General features: G+C 58.5%; 1 protein-coding gene across 8 annotated transcripts in view; it reads right to left on the reverse strand.

The window, feature by feature from the left end:
* The window catches only part of GAK (cyclin G associated kinase), a 54,427-nt gene that overhangs the window by 26,265 nt on the left and 10,333 nt on the right, over positions 1-17,829 (reverse strand). For 3 of the 8 annotated variants that reach the window (XM_036094321.2, XM_036094320.2, XM_036094325.2), the window contains 9 exons: positions 16,769-16,830; positions 16,032-16,091; positions 14,991-15,105; positions 11,492-11,634; positions 8,959-9,084; positions 5,531-5,620; positions 3,936-4,071; positions 3,498-3,610; positions 1,579-1,669 (listed from right to left, as the gene is read on the reverse strand). In XM_036094321.2, the coding sequence (XP_035950214.2) occupies positions 1,579-1,669; positions 3,498-3,610; positions 3,936-4,071; positions 5,531-5,620; positions 8,959-9,084; positions 11,492-11,634; positions 14,991-15,105; positions 16,032-16,091; positions 16,769-16,830 (936 nt within the window). Of the gene's footprint in view, positions 1-1,578; positions 1,670-3,497; positions 3,611-3,935; positions 4,072-5,530; positions 5,621-8,958; positions 9,085-11,491; positions 11,635-14,990; positions 15,140-15,339; positions 15,479-16,031; positions 16,092-16,768; positions 16,831-17,829 lie in introns of all 8 variants that reach the window. The other 5 variants (XM_036094326.2, XM_036094324.2, XM_078068275.1 and 2 more) reach the window with 4 other exon arrangements.

Consider the following 17,829-nt stretch of genomic DNA (forward strand, 5'->3'; position numbering starts at 1 on the left):
TCCAGGCACAGAGATGAAACCAGCAACTGCCGCGTGAGCCTGGCGGGCAGCACCACCCTGTACGACCCCCACTGAGCGCCCAGCCAGCGGTTCCCTCGAGGGCAGAACCTGGGCACCGTGAAGAGGAGCTGGACCCTCTGGGCACGCACGGCCCTCCGTTCCCGTCTCCAGGACGTCCCCCCACCCACTTCTGGCATGCGCGGACGCCAGCTGGGAGGCCGCCGTCACACCAACTCGTGCTGAGGGAACCAGCAAAGGGGAGGCCCCTCCAGCTCTGAGGCAGGGGCACACGGGTGGACAGGGAAGCCGTCGCCACCTGGAGGAGGAAAGGGTGGGGAAGGACATGCGGGGAGAACACAGCGGGCCATGCAGCGGGGAAGCCTGCTCAGCTCCAAGCCAGGCACAGAAAGGCCACATGGCTGGACCTCGGGCACGCCTGGGGCAGAAATCGGTCGTTCTCGGGGGCAGGGCTGCCGGAACGGAGCCAGACTCCAAACAGGCAGCTGCAGACACGCTGCCTGGATGTGAACAGAGCAGCAACAGATGCAGGGCCCCCAGAGTGCGGTCGTCAAGGGGGCTCTGGTGGGAGAAGCCGGCGTGAACAGAGATCAGCACGATCCATGGGCTGCATGGGGGTCGTCTGCCAGGACCCCCGCAGCCTCTGTGTAGCATGGTCTTATCTCAGTGCCTTGGGAACCTCCCCCCATGGCAGGTGAGGCGCCCCCCACGGGACGTTCAGTGGGGCGTCCAGGGCCCACAGTGCACAGACACGGGAGAGCTGAAGAAGCCAGGGCCTGGATTCACACCGCAAACACCGAGAGCTGGGGGATGAGCACCGGGGCACGTGGCAGACAGCCTTCCAGAACTTTCCCAGGCACGGCCACACACAGCTCAGGCCGAGGGCTCCCCTGGGGACACCGCTCCGCCATGCCAGTCCTGGACACCCGACCCATCCTGATACACACCGGCCGAGAGCACGGATCGCTCACCAAACGTGATGGGAGTTGTGAGGAAAACCACCGGCCCCACCACAGCAGTGTCTGGGCCTCCCGGTCGAAACCCCCACGTGGAGCCCTCCAGCCCCCCAGTTCCCATCAGGGCCACTCTGTGCCCCACACGCCCTCCTTCTAATGTGCTCGCCCTCCCGGTCACTGCCCTTTGAGGCGTGCCCTCATCCACCTAGGCCACGGGCCACGCCGACAAGTGACTGACGGAGGGCCCCCAGGTCTCCGCGGGGCTGGAGACCAGCCAGCCACAGGGGTGGCCGGCGATGCCTGTGTGGCCACCCCTGGTTGTCCCTCCATGCTGCAGAGGGCCAGTGCTGTCCTGACGATAGAGGGAGAGGACAGCTGATGCTCATGCTCTTCCCCAGCTCCCCGTGGCCCAGTGGGCCAGTCCCACTGAGTTCTGGCAGTCCGAGGCAATCCAAACCTGAGGGTGATTCTGGGGACCCCAAACGTGTAGCCTGCCTCTTGCTGTCAGGCCCAAAGCCCTGGGAGAGCAGGACCTGGGTGCCCTGTAGGTGCCCAGCAGGTAACCCCAGGGGACAAATGGTGGGCACGAGGCGGGGGTACTCACCTCCGCTGTAGCCACCACTGCTGGAGCCCCCAGAAGGGGGTGGCCCTCGGGACGGGACAGCGTTCCCATAGCCTCCATTCTGCTCTAGGAGCTGCATTGATTCAAAACGCAAACAGTCAACCTCTGGCGGGTGCAGAACACGGACAGCGGCACACGGTGAGCCCCAGGCACGCCCACCACAAGTCAACCCGCCTCTACCTGACTCACTATGAGGCCGAGGGAAGAACCTCCCAGACCCGGAACGGGCCACCTGAACCAAAAGACAGAGCACGCTGACGGGGGATCTGCACACGTGCTCTTCTGCACACAAGCCTCCTAACACGGAGGGAGCAGCTGTGAGTCTGCCCCTTGGTGCAAGTGCTCCCCGCACGCCCACCGTGTGCCAGGCTCTGCAGTGACCCAGGACAGCGGGGGCGTGGGAACAGCAGACCCTCGGGGTGACGCATCTGTGCCCTCAGTCAGCTGGAGCCCTCCGGCTGCCACAGAAGCAAGGCAGGGGGCTGTGTCTATCACGAGCCGAGCCCAAGGCCAGTGCCGGGTGGGGCCTTGACCCCTAAAAGCCTGCTAAGAGACGCTCGGAGCCCCTGGGCAAGGTGCACAGCCCAACTGTGTGACGTCAGGACAGGGCCGGAAGCCCCACCGGGGGCCGGGCTCAGCCCTGCTCAGCTTCCACGCTTACTCGTAAGTTACCTGGCAGCACACCTTAGGATTTCTGCTGGGGTTTTACAAGATAGTACCACTGAGCTAAAGTTTCACTACAGCAAACTCAGAAAAGAAAGTATACGTGCCATCGCTTCTCCTGAACGCGATGAAGCCTTGTCCTTTGTGACCATGCTAGTCAACGCTAATCTCCTACAAATCCCTATAAACAACGCCCACGCCCACTAAGCGTTAGGCGGCACGTGTCTGTTAAACGGGCCAGATCTTCTCTGTGCAGTTTCTCTATCTGCTTTACTGATTTCTGGAAGAAATAGAACGTCCCCCACCGGGACCCTACGCTTCCCACGACTCCCTGTAAACCCTAACGAATGGTGCTCAGTACCTCTGCGGCTGGGTCGTGAAGGACGTGGAGGGACCACTCGGCCTTTTTTTAAATTCTGTTTCCATAGCCTCCTCTTTAATGACACAATGCACCTATTCATACGGCCCTACTCTTGGGTCTCAGACTCCACTCCTGTTCTCTCTCTGGCGGCCTGGTCTGCGGCACTGCGGCAGGCTGCCTTCTGCACACTCAGCCCCGCATGGCCCAGAGAAGAACCCTACAGACGGGGTCTAACGTTTGCACACGCAGGTCCCAGGTCCCACAAGCACTGTGGTCAGAACACACACAGTAGCCCGCCCACCGGGGGCTGCGTCCGTCCGGCAGCATCTCTGCCGGGCCCGCTCCCAGTGAGCTCCCGGTGGTGCGCACGCGGGCCGGCCGGCCCACAGATCAGACAGCTCCCCACACCACCAGTCAGCCCTCTGCCAGCTCTCGGGGGAGCACACATCTTCCGCGCGGGACCACATGGGGGTTCTCTCTGAAGCGGACCCACTGTCTCACCCCCATGCCCTCCCACGGCTTCCTCTTCCTCAGCACAGTGTGACAAGCCTCCCTGACACGTCAGGTCCTTATTTCAACCTTCCTGCCTGGGCCCGCAGGCCTGGGAACAGGCCCGTGTGACACGTGCCGAGCATCATCCGCCAGAGCCGCACACCCAGTTTGCTGCCCCTGCCCCTGTGACCCCACAGGGCAGCAAGCCTCTCGTTAGCTGGGACGCTCCCTCAGGGAATTCGGATCGCCCCGGGCTGTGGACGCGCCAGGGCACTCGTGAGCCTCGTCAGGAGCCGTGTCTCCTGCCCCAGAGCAGGAGGAGCAGAATTAGAATTAGGACTGTCCTGACCACACCATCATGGGCAACACCTGGCAAGGCCCCTACCTCAGTGATGGGAGACTTGGGGTTCACATTCCTGGCGGCCGCGATCTCCTGGAGCTGGTTGACCAGTTCTGTGATGGACAGCCGCTCCTCGGGGTTGACCTTCAGCGTGGCGCCTAGGGCAGAGGCAGGAGAGCTCGGGCCAGGGTCTGGGGACAGCAGTGCCCACTCTCCCCGAGCTCACCGACCCCGAAAGCCCCTCGGTTCACTCACACCACTGATTTTACAAGTGAATGAGTGAAATATGACACAGCAAGCCCAAAAACAGCACAAAGTTACCATGAACGACGGGCCATTCAGAGCACCGAGAATTCACAAGGGGGCTGGGGGCTGGGAAAAGCCCCCACTGGGGGGTTGCCACACAGCCGCGAGAGACAGGACAGACGGGCCCGAGAAGTGACAGAAGGCGTGTCCTTCGAGGTCCCCACACGTGGGACTTACGGATGAGGTCGTGGAACACGGAGTACCGGGTGTCATTAGGGGGGATCGAGAACTTCCCGTTGACGATTCGAAGTTTTGCTCCGTCTTCAAAAGGATGCTGCCGGAAGCACAGCAGGTATAAGATGCAGCCCAGGGCCTGTGGGGAGGGCGGAGGTGAGGGGAGCGCAGGGGGGAGGCGGGGGCAGAGAGATCGGGGCGGGGTGGGGCGGAGGTGAGGGGTCTGGATCCACAGCCCAGGACAGTCAGGACCGAGTCAGCCTGTGTAAGCTGGAGCCACAGCCTGGTCTGAGTTACAGGCGGCCACAGAGTGGGGGCCGGCGCTCCCCGCACACCCAGCCCACCTGCCACCCTCCTTAGGCGCGAGCTCCTGAGGTCTGAGTCGTGGACAAACAACAATCTCTTATTTTCTCATCAAACCGGAAAGTTCTACACGCCAGCATCTGGGGCCTGGCGGGGCAGCTGCGGAAAGGACACGACGCGCAAGCGGACGAGCCGCTGCAGCAGAAACGCAGGAAGCAAATCTGGGGGTCCGCGGGCGACGTCCCTTCCCACCGCTGCTTCTCCCTGGAGCATCGGATGACGGGGATGCGGCGGACCAACCAGGCAGCAGGGCCCACACACATCTCACTCTCATCAGTGAGAGTGCCCAGGTGAGGCCAAGCCCTCAGCACCCAACGCCCGCTTCCCTGTCCAACTGTGTGTGCACACTTGCGTGTCCTCCGGCCCAGACGTGCTGAGGGCACCTATTTGGGGTCAACCAATGTTTGGAAAGAAGACACCACGGGCTGCCGCTATCATGAGAAAAGGCCCCAGCACGCACATCCTACCGACTCTCACACTTCAAACTGCTATCAGCACCACCCACGCTCGGGATAGATTCTCACATCCACAGCGGGGTCACTGGAGGCTGGCCCCAGAGGCCTGAGGTCTGGGCCCTCAAGGGCTGCCTGGGTCTGAGGCGTTGCTGTCCCTGGTCTTAGAGAGGCCAGGCAGGGGGGCAGGATGCCTCGGCGTAGGGGCAGCCCCGGGCCGCTCAGCGTGGCTCTCCTCAAGCTCTGCACCCTGACGCTGGACCCCAGGAGACACGTGGCCAGACATGGTGCCCACACCATGCAGGGACTGCCACAGGGTTTCAGAAAGGTGAAAGGAGCACGGTCACCTAGGCATCAGGGCCTGGCCCTCACTGGCCAGCACCAGACCGGCACAGAGCTGCAAGACTGCAGCGGCCAGTCCGGCTGCATGAGCGCCCCGGCCTCTCCGAAGGGGCTCTGACCAGGACAGCGGATGTCCGTGGGTCAGAGGGCTCAGGTCCGAGCCTGTAGGCAGCAGATCTGTCGCACGCACAGTGTCCCAGACAAGGCGTCCCCAATGGCCCTGTGGGACTCCGCCGCACGCTGACACCCCCCCAACTTTATTCAGTGCATCTCTGCTGACGGCACTCACAAGTGACTCTTGAAAACAATGGAAGGAGAAAACGAAGGAGGGAGGAACACCGGAGGGAAGGGAGCAGAGTGGGCAGGCAGGAAGCTGTGCCCGAGGGCCTCCCACGTGCTCACAGGCAGGACTGCCCAGGCACCCCAGCGGCACAGCCTCACCCAGATGTCCTGCTTCTCGCCGATCGGGAAGTTCGAGTACAAGTCCACGATTTCTGGCGTCCTGTACATGGGTGTGGTGTTCCTGGTGATCTGAAGAACAGACACACACGTTTCAGAGGAAAGGCCACACATGAGCACTGCTTCTTACTTTGCATCGACGCCGTGCCCCTTTCCAGAATACGCTGCGGGATGTGCACGAACGACGTTCATTGCATCCCGGTGTTCCACAACGATGGCCGGCCGCTCACCGCCCTCCTCACCCCTGCTGCTGCCTGCTCCCTGGCGCCCCGGTGCTCGCCGAAGCGGCCACGCCGAGCACTCACTGCGGGCATCCTAGCTGTCTGGGCCTGTGGGAAGTCTGGCCCAGAGCCGTGGGCTGGGTCACGCGCGTCTGCAAGAGGAAGTGCTGTTCTACAAAAAGCTTCCTGACAAGTTCTTGCAGAAGCACTTTCTCTAATGGGAGCGAGAACTAAACCAAATTCACTTGGTTGGTTCAGGTGTTTGCATCAAGAACGCTGACACGCGTGTATACAGGGTGGCACGTGTGACGGACGAGAGAGAGCCTGGTGGCACAGCACGGCACAGGGCCACACGCCCAGGGGAGAACGGAGTCTCCGTGCACAGTAAACACCAGCACCAACCACACGCCGCAGACTCCACAGCCAAGACCTCAGCGGGACACGTGGAAAGGATAACAAGCCGTTCTCCACCTGAAGGTCTGCTCCTCAAGAGCAAGCCTCTGCAGAGGCCGGCCACGGGGGGTGAGTGCACGTGAGCCCCGCAGCCGGTACGGGGCTCCCGTGCACGCCATCTAACTCCTGCAGCTCCTCGGGGATCAACGGGAACGTGATCAAAGTGCATGAAGGCCTCGAGCAGGCCATTCCCGAACACCACACTCCTGCACTCAGGCAGGACTCACCCAGAACACCAGGAGGGAGGTGAAGCTGGGGGCACCATACAGCCCAGATGTGGGGTGACGGGGGCATCCACACGGGAAAAGTCACCCAGCGGCCCACTTACGATTCTGTGCCGTTGTGCACGTCTGATAAGCTTCTGTTAAAACCTCCGATTTCACTAGCTGGACTTGCTCACAGACCCAGCCACCGCTCGTCCAGGCGCACCCCCGGAAGACACACGAGAACCCACATGCAGGCTGCTGTCTCTAACTCGGCCGACGCATGACACTAGACGCAGCCTGACCGCGAGCACAAGGCCCTGGCCAGAGGGCACAGGGTCGCACCATGGAGGGACCTGCACGCACGGACCCGGGAGAGAACCAGAAGAGCGTGTGCAGAGCGAGAGGGACGGGGACCTGGGAGTGCACACGCATGTGCTCATCCCTGCAGAAGAAACGCAGGAGGACAAAGAGGGAAGCAGGTGGCGACGGGGGAGCTCTCCGCTTTCAGCTCAATTCTTCTGGAAACCTGTAACTGCTCAGTAATCAAAAAATAAAATTAAAAAAAGACATACCCAAATATATTTCAAACAAGTACCAAAAGCACTCGGAAGGAGAGAGACCGAATCCAAGGAACCTGGTCTGGGCTGTGGGGGCGGGGGGTGGGGCACGCCGGAACCCCACATGAACCCTGAGTTCTTGCCAGGAGAGGTGTGTTCTCTAGGGTCGCTGCAAGTCTTGCACGTGCAGCAGAACGATGAGTGGACGCACAAGGGATGCTGCTGCTGGGCCATGCGCCGGGAAAGAGGGACACACAGATGTGGGGTGGGGGCAGGTGCCCACGGGACAGGCCGGCGTAGGTGCGTGACTTCTAACACAAGGACACGTGTGTAGCTACGCCCACACGCCCAGAGCTTGGCCCCAACTCAGGGGTGGCAGCTCTCCTCTGATGAACACAGATGCCAGGGCTGCAAGGACAGGCACCTGCTGAGCTCAGAACACCGACGCTCCAGAAAGTAGACGAACGCTCCAAAGTGAGGGGAGCATGGCAAAGAACACAGGACCAAGGGGGAAGCAAATCCAGGGCATTCTGACACCACAGTAACCGAGGACTCACTATGAACCAAACCAAAGTAATGGAGCGTGAGGGGAGGACAGACCCCTTCCCTCGAGCACAGTCCGTCTAGGAACAGCCAGCAAAAATGGCAGCCACGAGTCCCCCCAAACGGTCAGCACGTGCGGGGTGGGGGGCTCCTGCCACGGCGGTGTGGTGTGGCACCGTGGCCACAGTGGGGGTGGGAGGACATGCAGGGCATAGAAGCACAGCAAGCAGACCCCCCCCCCGCCCCACGGCTAGAAGGCGGAAGGGACCATCACCCAAAAGAGGCGTGCACGGGACACAGCGGGTGGTCGCACACCTCCGAGGATCTACTGAAGTCAGTGAACGGGGCAGGACTCAGAGCCCAGGAGGCAGTTACTACACCGACCACCCGGCACACTGGGACCAGGAACCCCTTCCCACGCCACTGCACCACTACACTCTGCAAAGCAACTCAAGGAGAACATTCACACGTTTCTGCTTTGCTGGGAACGACTGTCTTATAAACGCTCTCACACACAAGTGGGACTGCGCTGGTTTGGGGTGACTGGACACGTCTCCGATTTAGTAATGGAGCGTGAGGGGAGGACAGACCCCTTCCCTCGAGCACAGTCCGTCTAGGAACAGCCAGCAGATCAGGAGCACCTGTGTTCTGACCCGACACCCTGGTCTGAGGCCTGGAGTAGACGGTGACAGACTGCAGGAGAAGCATACAGGTGCCCTGTGCAGATGTGACGCCAGACGAGCTTCTGCAGGGACGGGTCCTGAGGGGCCGAGCGGGAGGCCCGCTGGCTCAAGTCCTGTCCCTCAGGCTCCTTCCCAGCAGGCCTGCCTTGACGCCCCCGCAGAGCACGGCCTCAGCACCTTCCCTACCCCGTCATTCCTTGTGGTTCCCCGTATCCTATGTTCTGTCCGCGTGTGCAGTTCCCATAAGCTGCTCATCAAAGTATAAGCCGCTGGGAGTGTGCCCGCAGGGGTGTCCAGATGAGGGCCCGCCATGGAGCCCTGCCGGCGCCTCCCCACGGCCACACCTGCTCAGGGCACACTCACCGATCTCCTCTGGGGTCTCCTGCGGGAGCCCGTGAGGTGTAACTTTAACTGATACACATTTTTTTAAATAGCCTTATTTGGGATGGTGACAAAATTCTGTGGATGGATGATGGGACAGCCGAACGATGATGAATGTACTTAATACTGCTGGAACATGCACTTAACAATGGCTAAGGCAGCAAGTTTTACAATACACGTCTTCTACAATACGAAAAAAATGCAGTGAAAGAAAAAGCTGTAAGAGGCAGTTTTGGGATGAGATGAGTGATGGAGACGCAATATAACCCTCAAATTCAGTGTTTCCTGGCCCAAAGACGGGCCTGGGAGGCGAACGCCAGGGTCCGACTCGCCGGTCCTCACAGGGCCCACGCCCACCCCGCTCACCTCATCTTCTACCAGGGCCCGCCGCTGGGCGCTCCAGCTGTAGTCAGGATAATGCGAAATGGTCGTGGCGCTGCCAAAGTCACAGAGCTTGATGGTCCCCTGGTGACTGAGCAACAAGTTTTCCACCTGCAGAATTCCAGAAGACAGTCCCTGTGAACTTGGGGTGCAGAGACCCAGGCCCAGGACGTGCTGAAGAGACGGGACAGGATTCCCCAGAGCGCAGTGAGGAGCCTTCCACAAACGGGAAAACACAGCATCTTAACTTCTTGCTGATCCGAGTCAGTACGTGTACCTTTAAAAACAGGTAACTCGGAAAAATAAAAGGAAAAAATTTAAAATCAACCACAAATCAAAAATAACTCCACTCAATAATATAAAACATACAAAGAACCTTTAAAAAAGTCAGTTAAAAAATGAAAAACATTAACATGCCATTTCAAAATCATCAAGTGTATCAAGAACCTGGGAAGAAATCGAACAAAAGATACACAAAACACCTCTGTTCAGGAAACTAAAATTGACATAACTCTTAAAATCCAAAAGAGACAAGGAACTGGACCATGTTCTTAACACGACAGGCACAGATCTGCCCGGATCACCCCAGGGCAGGTCCCTAGACTCCGGGCTGAAGCACGGACAAGAGTAACTCAGGAAGCAGGCGTCAACCAAGCGCACAAGCTCTCACAACACACACTCTACTGGGTGTGGGCCACACGTGGCCAGACCTTAGAGCCGTAAGGCTGAGCAAACAGCGGGACAGGAGCACGACGCTCCATGGCCTGCAGTGTTGGACGGAGCCATGCACAGGAGCAAAACAAGGAGAAGGATACGTGTCCCCATGGCCTCTGTCATCCCCCGTGTCGCACCTGCCCCTCCACAGAGCGCCACTCGACAACTCCCTCAGACAAGCCCTGGAGACTGTGGTCCCCTGGCGAACACGGGGCACTGAGAAGACAAGGGATGTCCAAACCAGGCAAACTTCACCAATACTGATTCTTTACTGATTTCACCCTCGTAGAGTTCCCGCCCCTTAAAAAAACTACGGACACACCAGCACAAGCATTAACATGCAAACCAGGAGTCTTGATGCCACAAGAAAATCCACCAGCCACCTGGTCGACTAAGAAAGGCCTGTCCAGACAGCAGGGAAGGGATGGCTGGCATGCAGGGCTGCCACTGCCCAGGTGCCCTCAGGACAATGGCTCCTTTTTTTTTTTTTTTTTTAAGATTTTATTTATTTGAGAGAGAGAGACTGAGAGAGAGAGAGCACATGAAAGGGGGGAGGGTCGGGAGGGTCAGAGGGAGAAGCAGACCCCCCCACTGAGCAGGGAGCCTGATGTGGGACTCGATCCGGGGACTCCAGGATCATGACCTGAGCCAAAGGCAGTTGCTTAACTAACTGAGCCACCCAGGCGCCCAGGACAGTGGTTCCTGACCCCACAGACTTCTGCAACGAGGGGGGGCTGGGGGGGACAACAGATCTGCCAACCTCTCGGGTTCAAGGGACAAAAGGAAAAGGCGAGGCTTGTCCATGGTTCAAGTCTAAACAACAGGGTGCCAGGGTCTCCCCAGGCACACGGGAGAACCCCGCCCCACCCCACCGGCTCTAAGGAGGGGAGGGCGCTGTTCCAGGCCCACCAGGTGGAGGCACATCACACCTGAAGGAAAATCTGGGGAAGCTGGCCACAGACTGGACCAGAGATGGTATTAAGGGATCATAAGGTTCTTCAGCAAACACAACCTGCTCCCTCAAGACATGGTCAGAAGCAGGATGTGAGCTGCGTGGATGCCCGGCAAGTTTCACCAAGTCTTGACTTTTCCAAAGACACGACAGGGGAAATAAAAAGGGGGCCATAAACCAGGAAAAGGCGCCTGCAGCACATACAACGCGGAAAGGCCACTAGAAGAACCGAGGGGCTCCTGCTAATCAAACACAACCTGACGGACAGAAAACAGGAAAAAAAGGGCAAAAACAAGTGTACTGAAGAAGGTACTGACTACAAACACAGCAAAAACCATTCCATTTCATTGAGAGTCCAGAAAAGGGAAAATCAAGACCAGGCTGCCACTCCCCCAGCGGGCAGCTCCAAGTACGGCGGCCAGTGGGCACCTCGCCGCGGCACTGAGGGAAAGCCGCCTGAGGCCAGCACAGGAGCCCTGCAGAGCCTCTGCCCGCAGACGGATCGTTGAGGGGCGAGGGCACGGACGACCCAGAGGAGGAGCAGTCCCCCTCCTGGGCCAGCGGGTGGAGGGAAGGGAGCCGAGAGCATCCCAGGGCCAGCAGAAGGGCAGGCGGGTGGGCTGACGGGCACACAGGCGGCATGAAGCCCCAGGCCCAGGAGACCGCAAAGCTGAATGATACGGAAAGAGTGCTCGGCACTGCTTCGATGGAGAAGCTTCCGGAAACCTGCTCTGATGTTAAGAAGCAACTGCATCCCTCTTTTGGGAAAGCCATCGCAGACTTCAGTGCCAGCCAGCGGGACACCCTGGCTGGGGGCGGGGTGCAGCCCACAGGACGGGCAGGAGGCGGTACCTTGAGGTCTCTGTGGATGATGGGCGGCTTCTGTCTGTGCATGTGCTGCACCGCCCTGCACGTCTGATAGAATATCTTCAGGACGGTGTCGCACGAGAGCGGGCCTCTAGGTTCCATTTTCTTTAAAAATTCCACCAGCTGCCCTAAAAGAGACCATTAGATTCACATCACCGCGCAGCTGTAAATGCCGCACCCCGCCGCCCACCGCAGCCATGGCGCCCTGAGGCAGAAGCTGCGTGATCAGGAAACCCCGCGGAGGGACCACCACCAAGACACAGCAAAGTTACAGAGCCTACAGCGCAGCCACGTGAACGACGGCCGGCAGCACGCACGGTATCCACCACAGACCCCGTACCTCACGTGGACAGGCGCATCGACCCCAAACACACACACCCTCTCAAACCGCCCCATTTCCTCAGGCAACAGTCACCTGCCTGCGAGCCTTAAACCTCAGTCAACACACATTCCTACGGAAGGCGCAGACTGTCCGCGGACAGAGCATGGCGCGGCGTGTGGCGAGGGCACACACCTGTCCGAGGCCCTGGGGGAACAGAGCCCGCCCTCCCTCGGGGCTGTCACCTGCGGCCTGCCCCCTCGCAGCCGCTCTTCCTGGTCTCTGTAGCCCAGGGATGTGCCGTCCTTGGACCCTGAGCTGGGAAGCCAGGAGACTCCGGTGTGGGGCCCACTACCCCCGCCGCAGGCAGGGCTGAGGGCTTCCTCCGTGACCACGTGCCACCTCCCCACTGGGAACGCCACGCTCGTGCCCCTAGCGCCTGCCTCTGCAGACTGCCTACACAACATGCCTCAGCACCCTAATCCTACGGCCCTGCTCCTACCTCTGGCCCCCTGCCCACAGCCCCTGCCCACAGCCCACCCTCTCCTGGGTTCTGCACTGCTCCCTCCTGGCTCCAGGCCCCAGGCCGCCTCAGCCCTCCAGCTCCTTCTGTCTTCTGGGCACAATGCGCCACAGGGACTCATCCCCTCAGCGCAGAACCACAGTTTACCACCCCTACAGGCCTCATCTCCTGCCACACACCCCCCAAAGACGCCCCTCCAGCCACAGGCCCCAGGACCTTTGCACATGCCCCATTCTCAGCTGGGATGGTTTTCCTCCCGCCTCCTTCAGCTCCTGGCTCACACATCACCTTCAAGGGAGCCGTCTCTGCTCAGCCCATAAATGGGCACACCCTTTCCCAGACTCTTTTCTCTGTGACACATGGGACTACCCGACCCTCACTGTGGACTTTGCTTCGGGTCTATTTGCTTTGTCTGGGTGAGGCACCGAACCCCCGTGCCTGCACACAGCAGTGCCGACAGACACGGCTTCTAAACGTGAGGTGGCTCCTAACTGCTCTGCACACGGCACAGCCTGAGCAGACGGCACGGACTTCTGCACTCCAGAGGGGGCTGGACTTCTCCGAGAACGGCATCACCTTCGAAGCTTGCAGAACAGGGGATTATGGCTCACCGCCTGCACACTCCTGCCCACTGACCCATCTGCCACGGAGTCTCCACTCTGGTGCTCCACCCAACTCTCCAGGCCTGCACACCAGCCCGCCTGGCCCTCACTCCACCGGACCAACCCACTGTCGCCCTCTCCCAGCCACACCTACGTCCCAGCCTTGCACCCCACGCTCAGGAGGGATGGGGTGCCCTCCCTGTGACGCAGGCAAAGCACAGCCCCCAGAGGAGTCCAGAGCAGCGGTGACACACGGACTGCCATGCTGCCGGGGGTAAGAGGAATGAGCCAGGCCATGGCAGGGGCATCACAATGCCAGTGCTTCAGTGGCCTCTGGTGTCCCCTGAGAATTAAGGGGGAATCTTTTTTAAAATTAACAAACCTAACGGTGACAGTGCTCCTGGAGAGAGCACGGTGGAGGGCAAGACTGGGGGGCTGTGGGCACACATCCAGGCCCTCCCTCAGTGGGACTGGTACCCACATCCCTAAGATCCCCTCCACCCTCCACCCCCATGCCCTGCAGCCCTCAGCACCCGCCCTGCAAGCACCCCGAGCTTCTCACGCTGCTCTCAGACAGGCGGTCCCAGGCCAGTGCCCCACCAAGGGGTGTGCTCTGCGGGTCTGCTCCATCACGAAGCACCACGCTGCCCCACAGGGGCAAGTGCTGTGAGCTGCCGCTGCCAGGCCCCACCCCTGGGGCCCCTGGTGAGATGGATCTCATTGGTCCTAGTGGACCTAAAGCCTTCTAAAACCCAGAAAGAAAGTGACCCAGAAGCACGCCGAGTGCCCCGAAGAGGAACAGAGGCATGAGCGTGAGCTGTGGGAAGCCGGACAAGGCGCACACAGCACCAGCAGCAGAGCCCACAGGGCAGACGGGAAGCCGCGGGCAGCCTCACACACGCTGCCCAATGCGTGCCGCTCCAGGCCCCCACGTGGCACCCCACCCCAACAGGCGCCCAGCAACCCTGTCCACAGGATCGCCAGGCTCACATGCCAGACACGCGGCAGTTCCGTGCACCGACATTTGTGGTCAAGGAAAAGTATGCATCACAAAGGGGGTGCTGGTTGAGGATCTCGTGGTATGGGCCTAAGGGACCCTGCAGAGCCCTGAAAAGAGAACAAGTGAGCGTTTGGGCACGGGAAGATGCCTGATGTGGCAGGCTTTTCTCAGAAAGGAAAGTGCATTTAGCAAAATCCTATTTTGAGGAGCATCTCACTCCCCTGGGTGGTTCCCTCGCCCTGGCCCCTGGCTCTGCCTGCTGTCCGCATCGTGCTCTGCGCCCCCGCCCCCGGCCTGCGCCCCCACGGCTCCTCCCGGTGCCCACAGCCGCACCCTTCCCTCCCGTGAGTGCACGCCCCCGGCCTGCGCCCCCACCCAAGGCTCCTCCCGGTGCCCACAGCCGCACCCTTCCCTCCCGTGAGTGCGCCTCCGCCCCCCCCACCCAAGGCTCCTCCCGGTGCCCACGCCCACGGCCGCACTCCCCCCTCCACCGCAGTGCGCCTGTCGCTGGCACAGCACGTGCCCCTGTGGTTGTGGCGCGGGCTTCCTCTCTCTCAGCACACACTCCCAGCGCCCGAGGGCCCAGCGGCTCCTGCCTCAGGTTCCAGGTCTTCCCTGCCAAGCCTCTGCACCTGCCCCAACTCTCCTCTGAGGACCTGCACTCTGTAGTCACCCACTGAGATGGTGAGCTCCCACAGGGCAGACGCTCCACGTGTGGGTGGGCCCTGACTGATCGCGGAGCAGACGACGGACTGAGCCCCCACCGCGGGAACCAAGCACGCCCCATGCCTCTGGTCCCTTGGCACCACCCACAGATATTCACATGACCACTCTGCCCCTGGAACTCTCTGGAAGGCCCCTGGGTCCCTCCCACTCCGGCAAACAAACTAAGGAGTCTTCCTTCCTAAGAACACAGGGAGTGCCTGACGCCATTTGGTCGTGTGCCCTCAAGGGCCACGGCAGCAACCCCACCCTCGGTATTACAGCTGAGCACTCGAACCCGTGACACCGCTGTGGTTCAGACCCTAACAAAATGTTACCTTTGCAGAGCTCGGTGAGCAGCAGGAACTCAGCCTGCCCAGTGTCTGACTCCTCTTTCCCTATGGACGCTGCAGAACAAAACTGGACAATATTGGGGTGGCCAGAAAGTTTTTTCTGCAGGTGTCTTGTTAAAGGAGAATGCGTAAGTCTGCACATTTAAAAACAAATATATATGACATTAAGACACTACAGTCAAAATGCTGAATGAAATTACCTTACAATCCCAGCACATCGGAGCAGAAAAATGGAGAGCAGGTGGGGGTGACTAGAAAGGCAGGTTGTAGGTAGAAGAGGGAAAGGAGAGGGAAGGTAGGGGATGAAGACCACCACCATGCTGGCCACACACACCTGACCACAGGCCAGGCAGGACAGCAGGCAGAGGGCACATGCAGCGTGTGGGAGGCCACGAGGAGTGAACGAATCCAGCGAACCTCTGCAAGGCGAGGACCCGCAGGCTCAGGCAGCCGGCGGGCTCAAGTAGACAGAGCTTCGAGAGAGAAAAAACACATTCTAACAGCAGAGGGCAGGACCCCGGCACAGGGAGAACATGCGCCAGAGTGGAGAGCCAGCAAGAAAAGCCCCACACATCCACCATCTGTGCAACAGAAACCCAACCACCCGGTTGCTCGGGGCGGGGCAGCTGACCAGAAGGGACGCTGAGGCCCACGGGAACCAGGCCGAGCAAGGGGCCCTGGCGATCACTGGAGCACAGCTCATGGCAGGGCGCCGTGGGCCACGTCAGGCTCATTAAGGGGCAGAGGGCGGGGAATCGGCCCACCCTGTGGACACAGAGACCTCTTGGGTCGGAACACCTCTATTCCCAAAGCTACCGAACCTCTTGCTATTACCCTGGGAGTGAAGAGCAAGGAAGAAAACTCCTTTCTACTAAAAATATTCCACAGATAGGTCCAGTAAAAGCAGAAGGCCCATTTTAGCACATCCAAAAGAGCTTCAGAGCAGCTCACGGCAGCAAGCAGCCATAGCGTGATGCAGGCCTCCCTACGTGACCGCACGTGCTCGCAGGCCCGGGAAAAGGATACCATGAAACAAACTTCCTGAATGATGGCTCTGTTCTTTTCCTCTTCGTTAGACAATAATCTCTGTACCAGGAAATAACAAACAAGGAAAGATTAAGGGCGCTCGTCTGTCTACTCTACACCCAACAGAATAAATGCGATGCCACCAAAGAGCGTAACCCGCTTACCTGTATTTTAACATCTGGCCTGTGTGAAAACTTGACACAAGGTTAGAGACCCTTGAACATGGTCCTTTATGATCCAAGGACACAAGAAAAACTAAAAATAGGAGGCTTTTCTCCAAACAGGCTACAGCAAAGTTAGACAATCAAGGAAAATGGGAGAAGACACTAGCAGAGATGTGGGCCTGCGTTCCCGATCTCCAAGGTCAGTCAGCGCCTCAGCAGCAGCCAACAAAACCCGCCCGGCCCCCACGAGGCCTGCTGCGCTCCCCAGGTGCCCCCCACCGCGACCCCTGTCTACAGACAAGCTACGCAGACACATTTCACACCAGTGGCTTTCAACACCCCACCATCTGCGGACCCCTCATTCTGGCACCGAGGTCACCCTGTGCCCCGAACTTGGAAGCCACAACTTTAAAGTCCCCTAAAATGGCTGATGGCTCCCCTCAGAAGGAACAAACGGGACAGGCTGTAAAAAAGAAACGTATTCCTCATAATAGGAATAAATCTCTGGAAAGTGTCACTTAGAGATTTCCTTAAAATGATCCAAAAACCCACATAAATGTCATCCTTTATTACCTTTAAGGCATACTCTCTGCCACTTCCCAGATCTTGAGCTTCATATACAAATGCAAACCCTCCTGAAAATTAGAAAAATAGACATAATCAGTTCAGTGCTATGACTTTGACAGTAAGCTTTAAAAATATCTTCACTAGGTAAAATACAAACTGGACTTGTGACTAGCAATTTGTTTTTCACAAACATAATGGCCCTAATTGATATGATCCTTTTAAATATCCTGCTTCGGAGACAGGAAGGAAATCAACACAGGCACAGAGATCAATGAGGAAAAGAATGGAGAAAATCAACAACACCAAAACCTCTGAAAGCCAAAATTCTCTGAAAACAAGAAAATGAAGCATAAATTCTAGATAGATTGATCAGAGAAAAAGCAAGAGCAAGGAAGAGAAATTAAGAGAGGACAAATTACCAGCATCTAGAATAGCAGAGGCCAGCAGTGCCCAATGCCCAAAAAAGACTTTGAAGTACATCCAGTATCCTACATAAACACATGAATTCTTCACAAATTCTTTTTTTTAAAGATTTATTTGTCAGAGAGAGAAAGAGAGCGTGCACAAGCAGGGGGAGGGACGGGGGGAGGGAGAAGCAGGCTCCTCACTGAGCAGGGAGTCCAATGCGGGGCTCGATCCCAGGGCTCTGGGATCATGACCTGAGCCGAAGGCAGCTGCCTAACGACTGAGCCCCCCAGGCACCCTTCTTCAAAAATTCTTAATTCTGGGGCGCCTGGGTGGCTCAGATGGTTAAGCGTCTGCCTTTGGCTCAGGTCATGATCCCAGGGTCCTGGGATCGAGTCCTGCATCAGGCTCCCTCCTCGGCAGAGAGCCTGCTTTTTCCTCTCCCACTCCCCCTGCTCATGCTCTCTCTCTCTGTCAAATAAATAAATAAAATCTTTTAAAAAAACAAACAAAAAAACCCCACAAAAATTCTTAATTCTGAGTAAAATAAAATGTCAGCATAACAAACCCAACAATATATACAAAAACATAATACATCATGACTGAGTAGAGCTGGTTAAACATTTGAAAATAATTTAATTCTCTTGTTTTCAGGATTAACT

Source organism: Halichoerus grypus, chromosome 3 (assembly GCF_964656455.1).
Source record: "Halichoerus grypus chromosome 3, mHalGry1.hap1.1, whole genome shotgun sequence".
In the NCBI taxonomy this organism is placed as follows: domain Eukaryota; kingdom Metazoa; phylum Chordata; class Mammalia; order Carnivora; family Phocidae; genus Halichoerus; species Halichoerus grypus.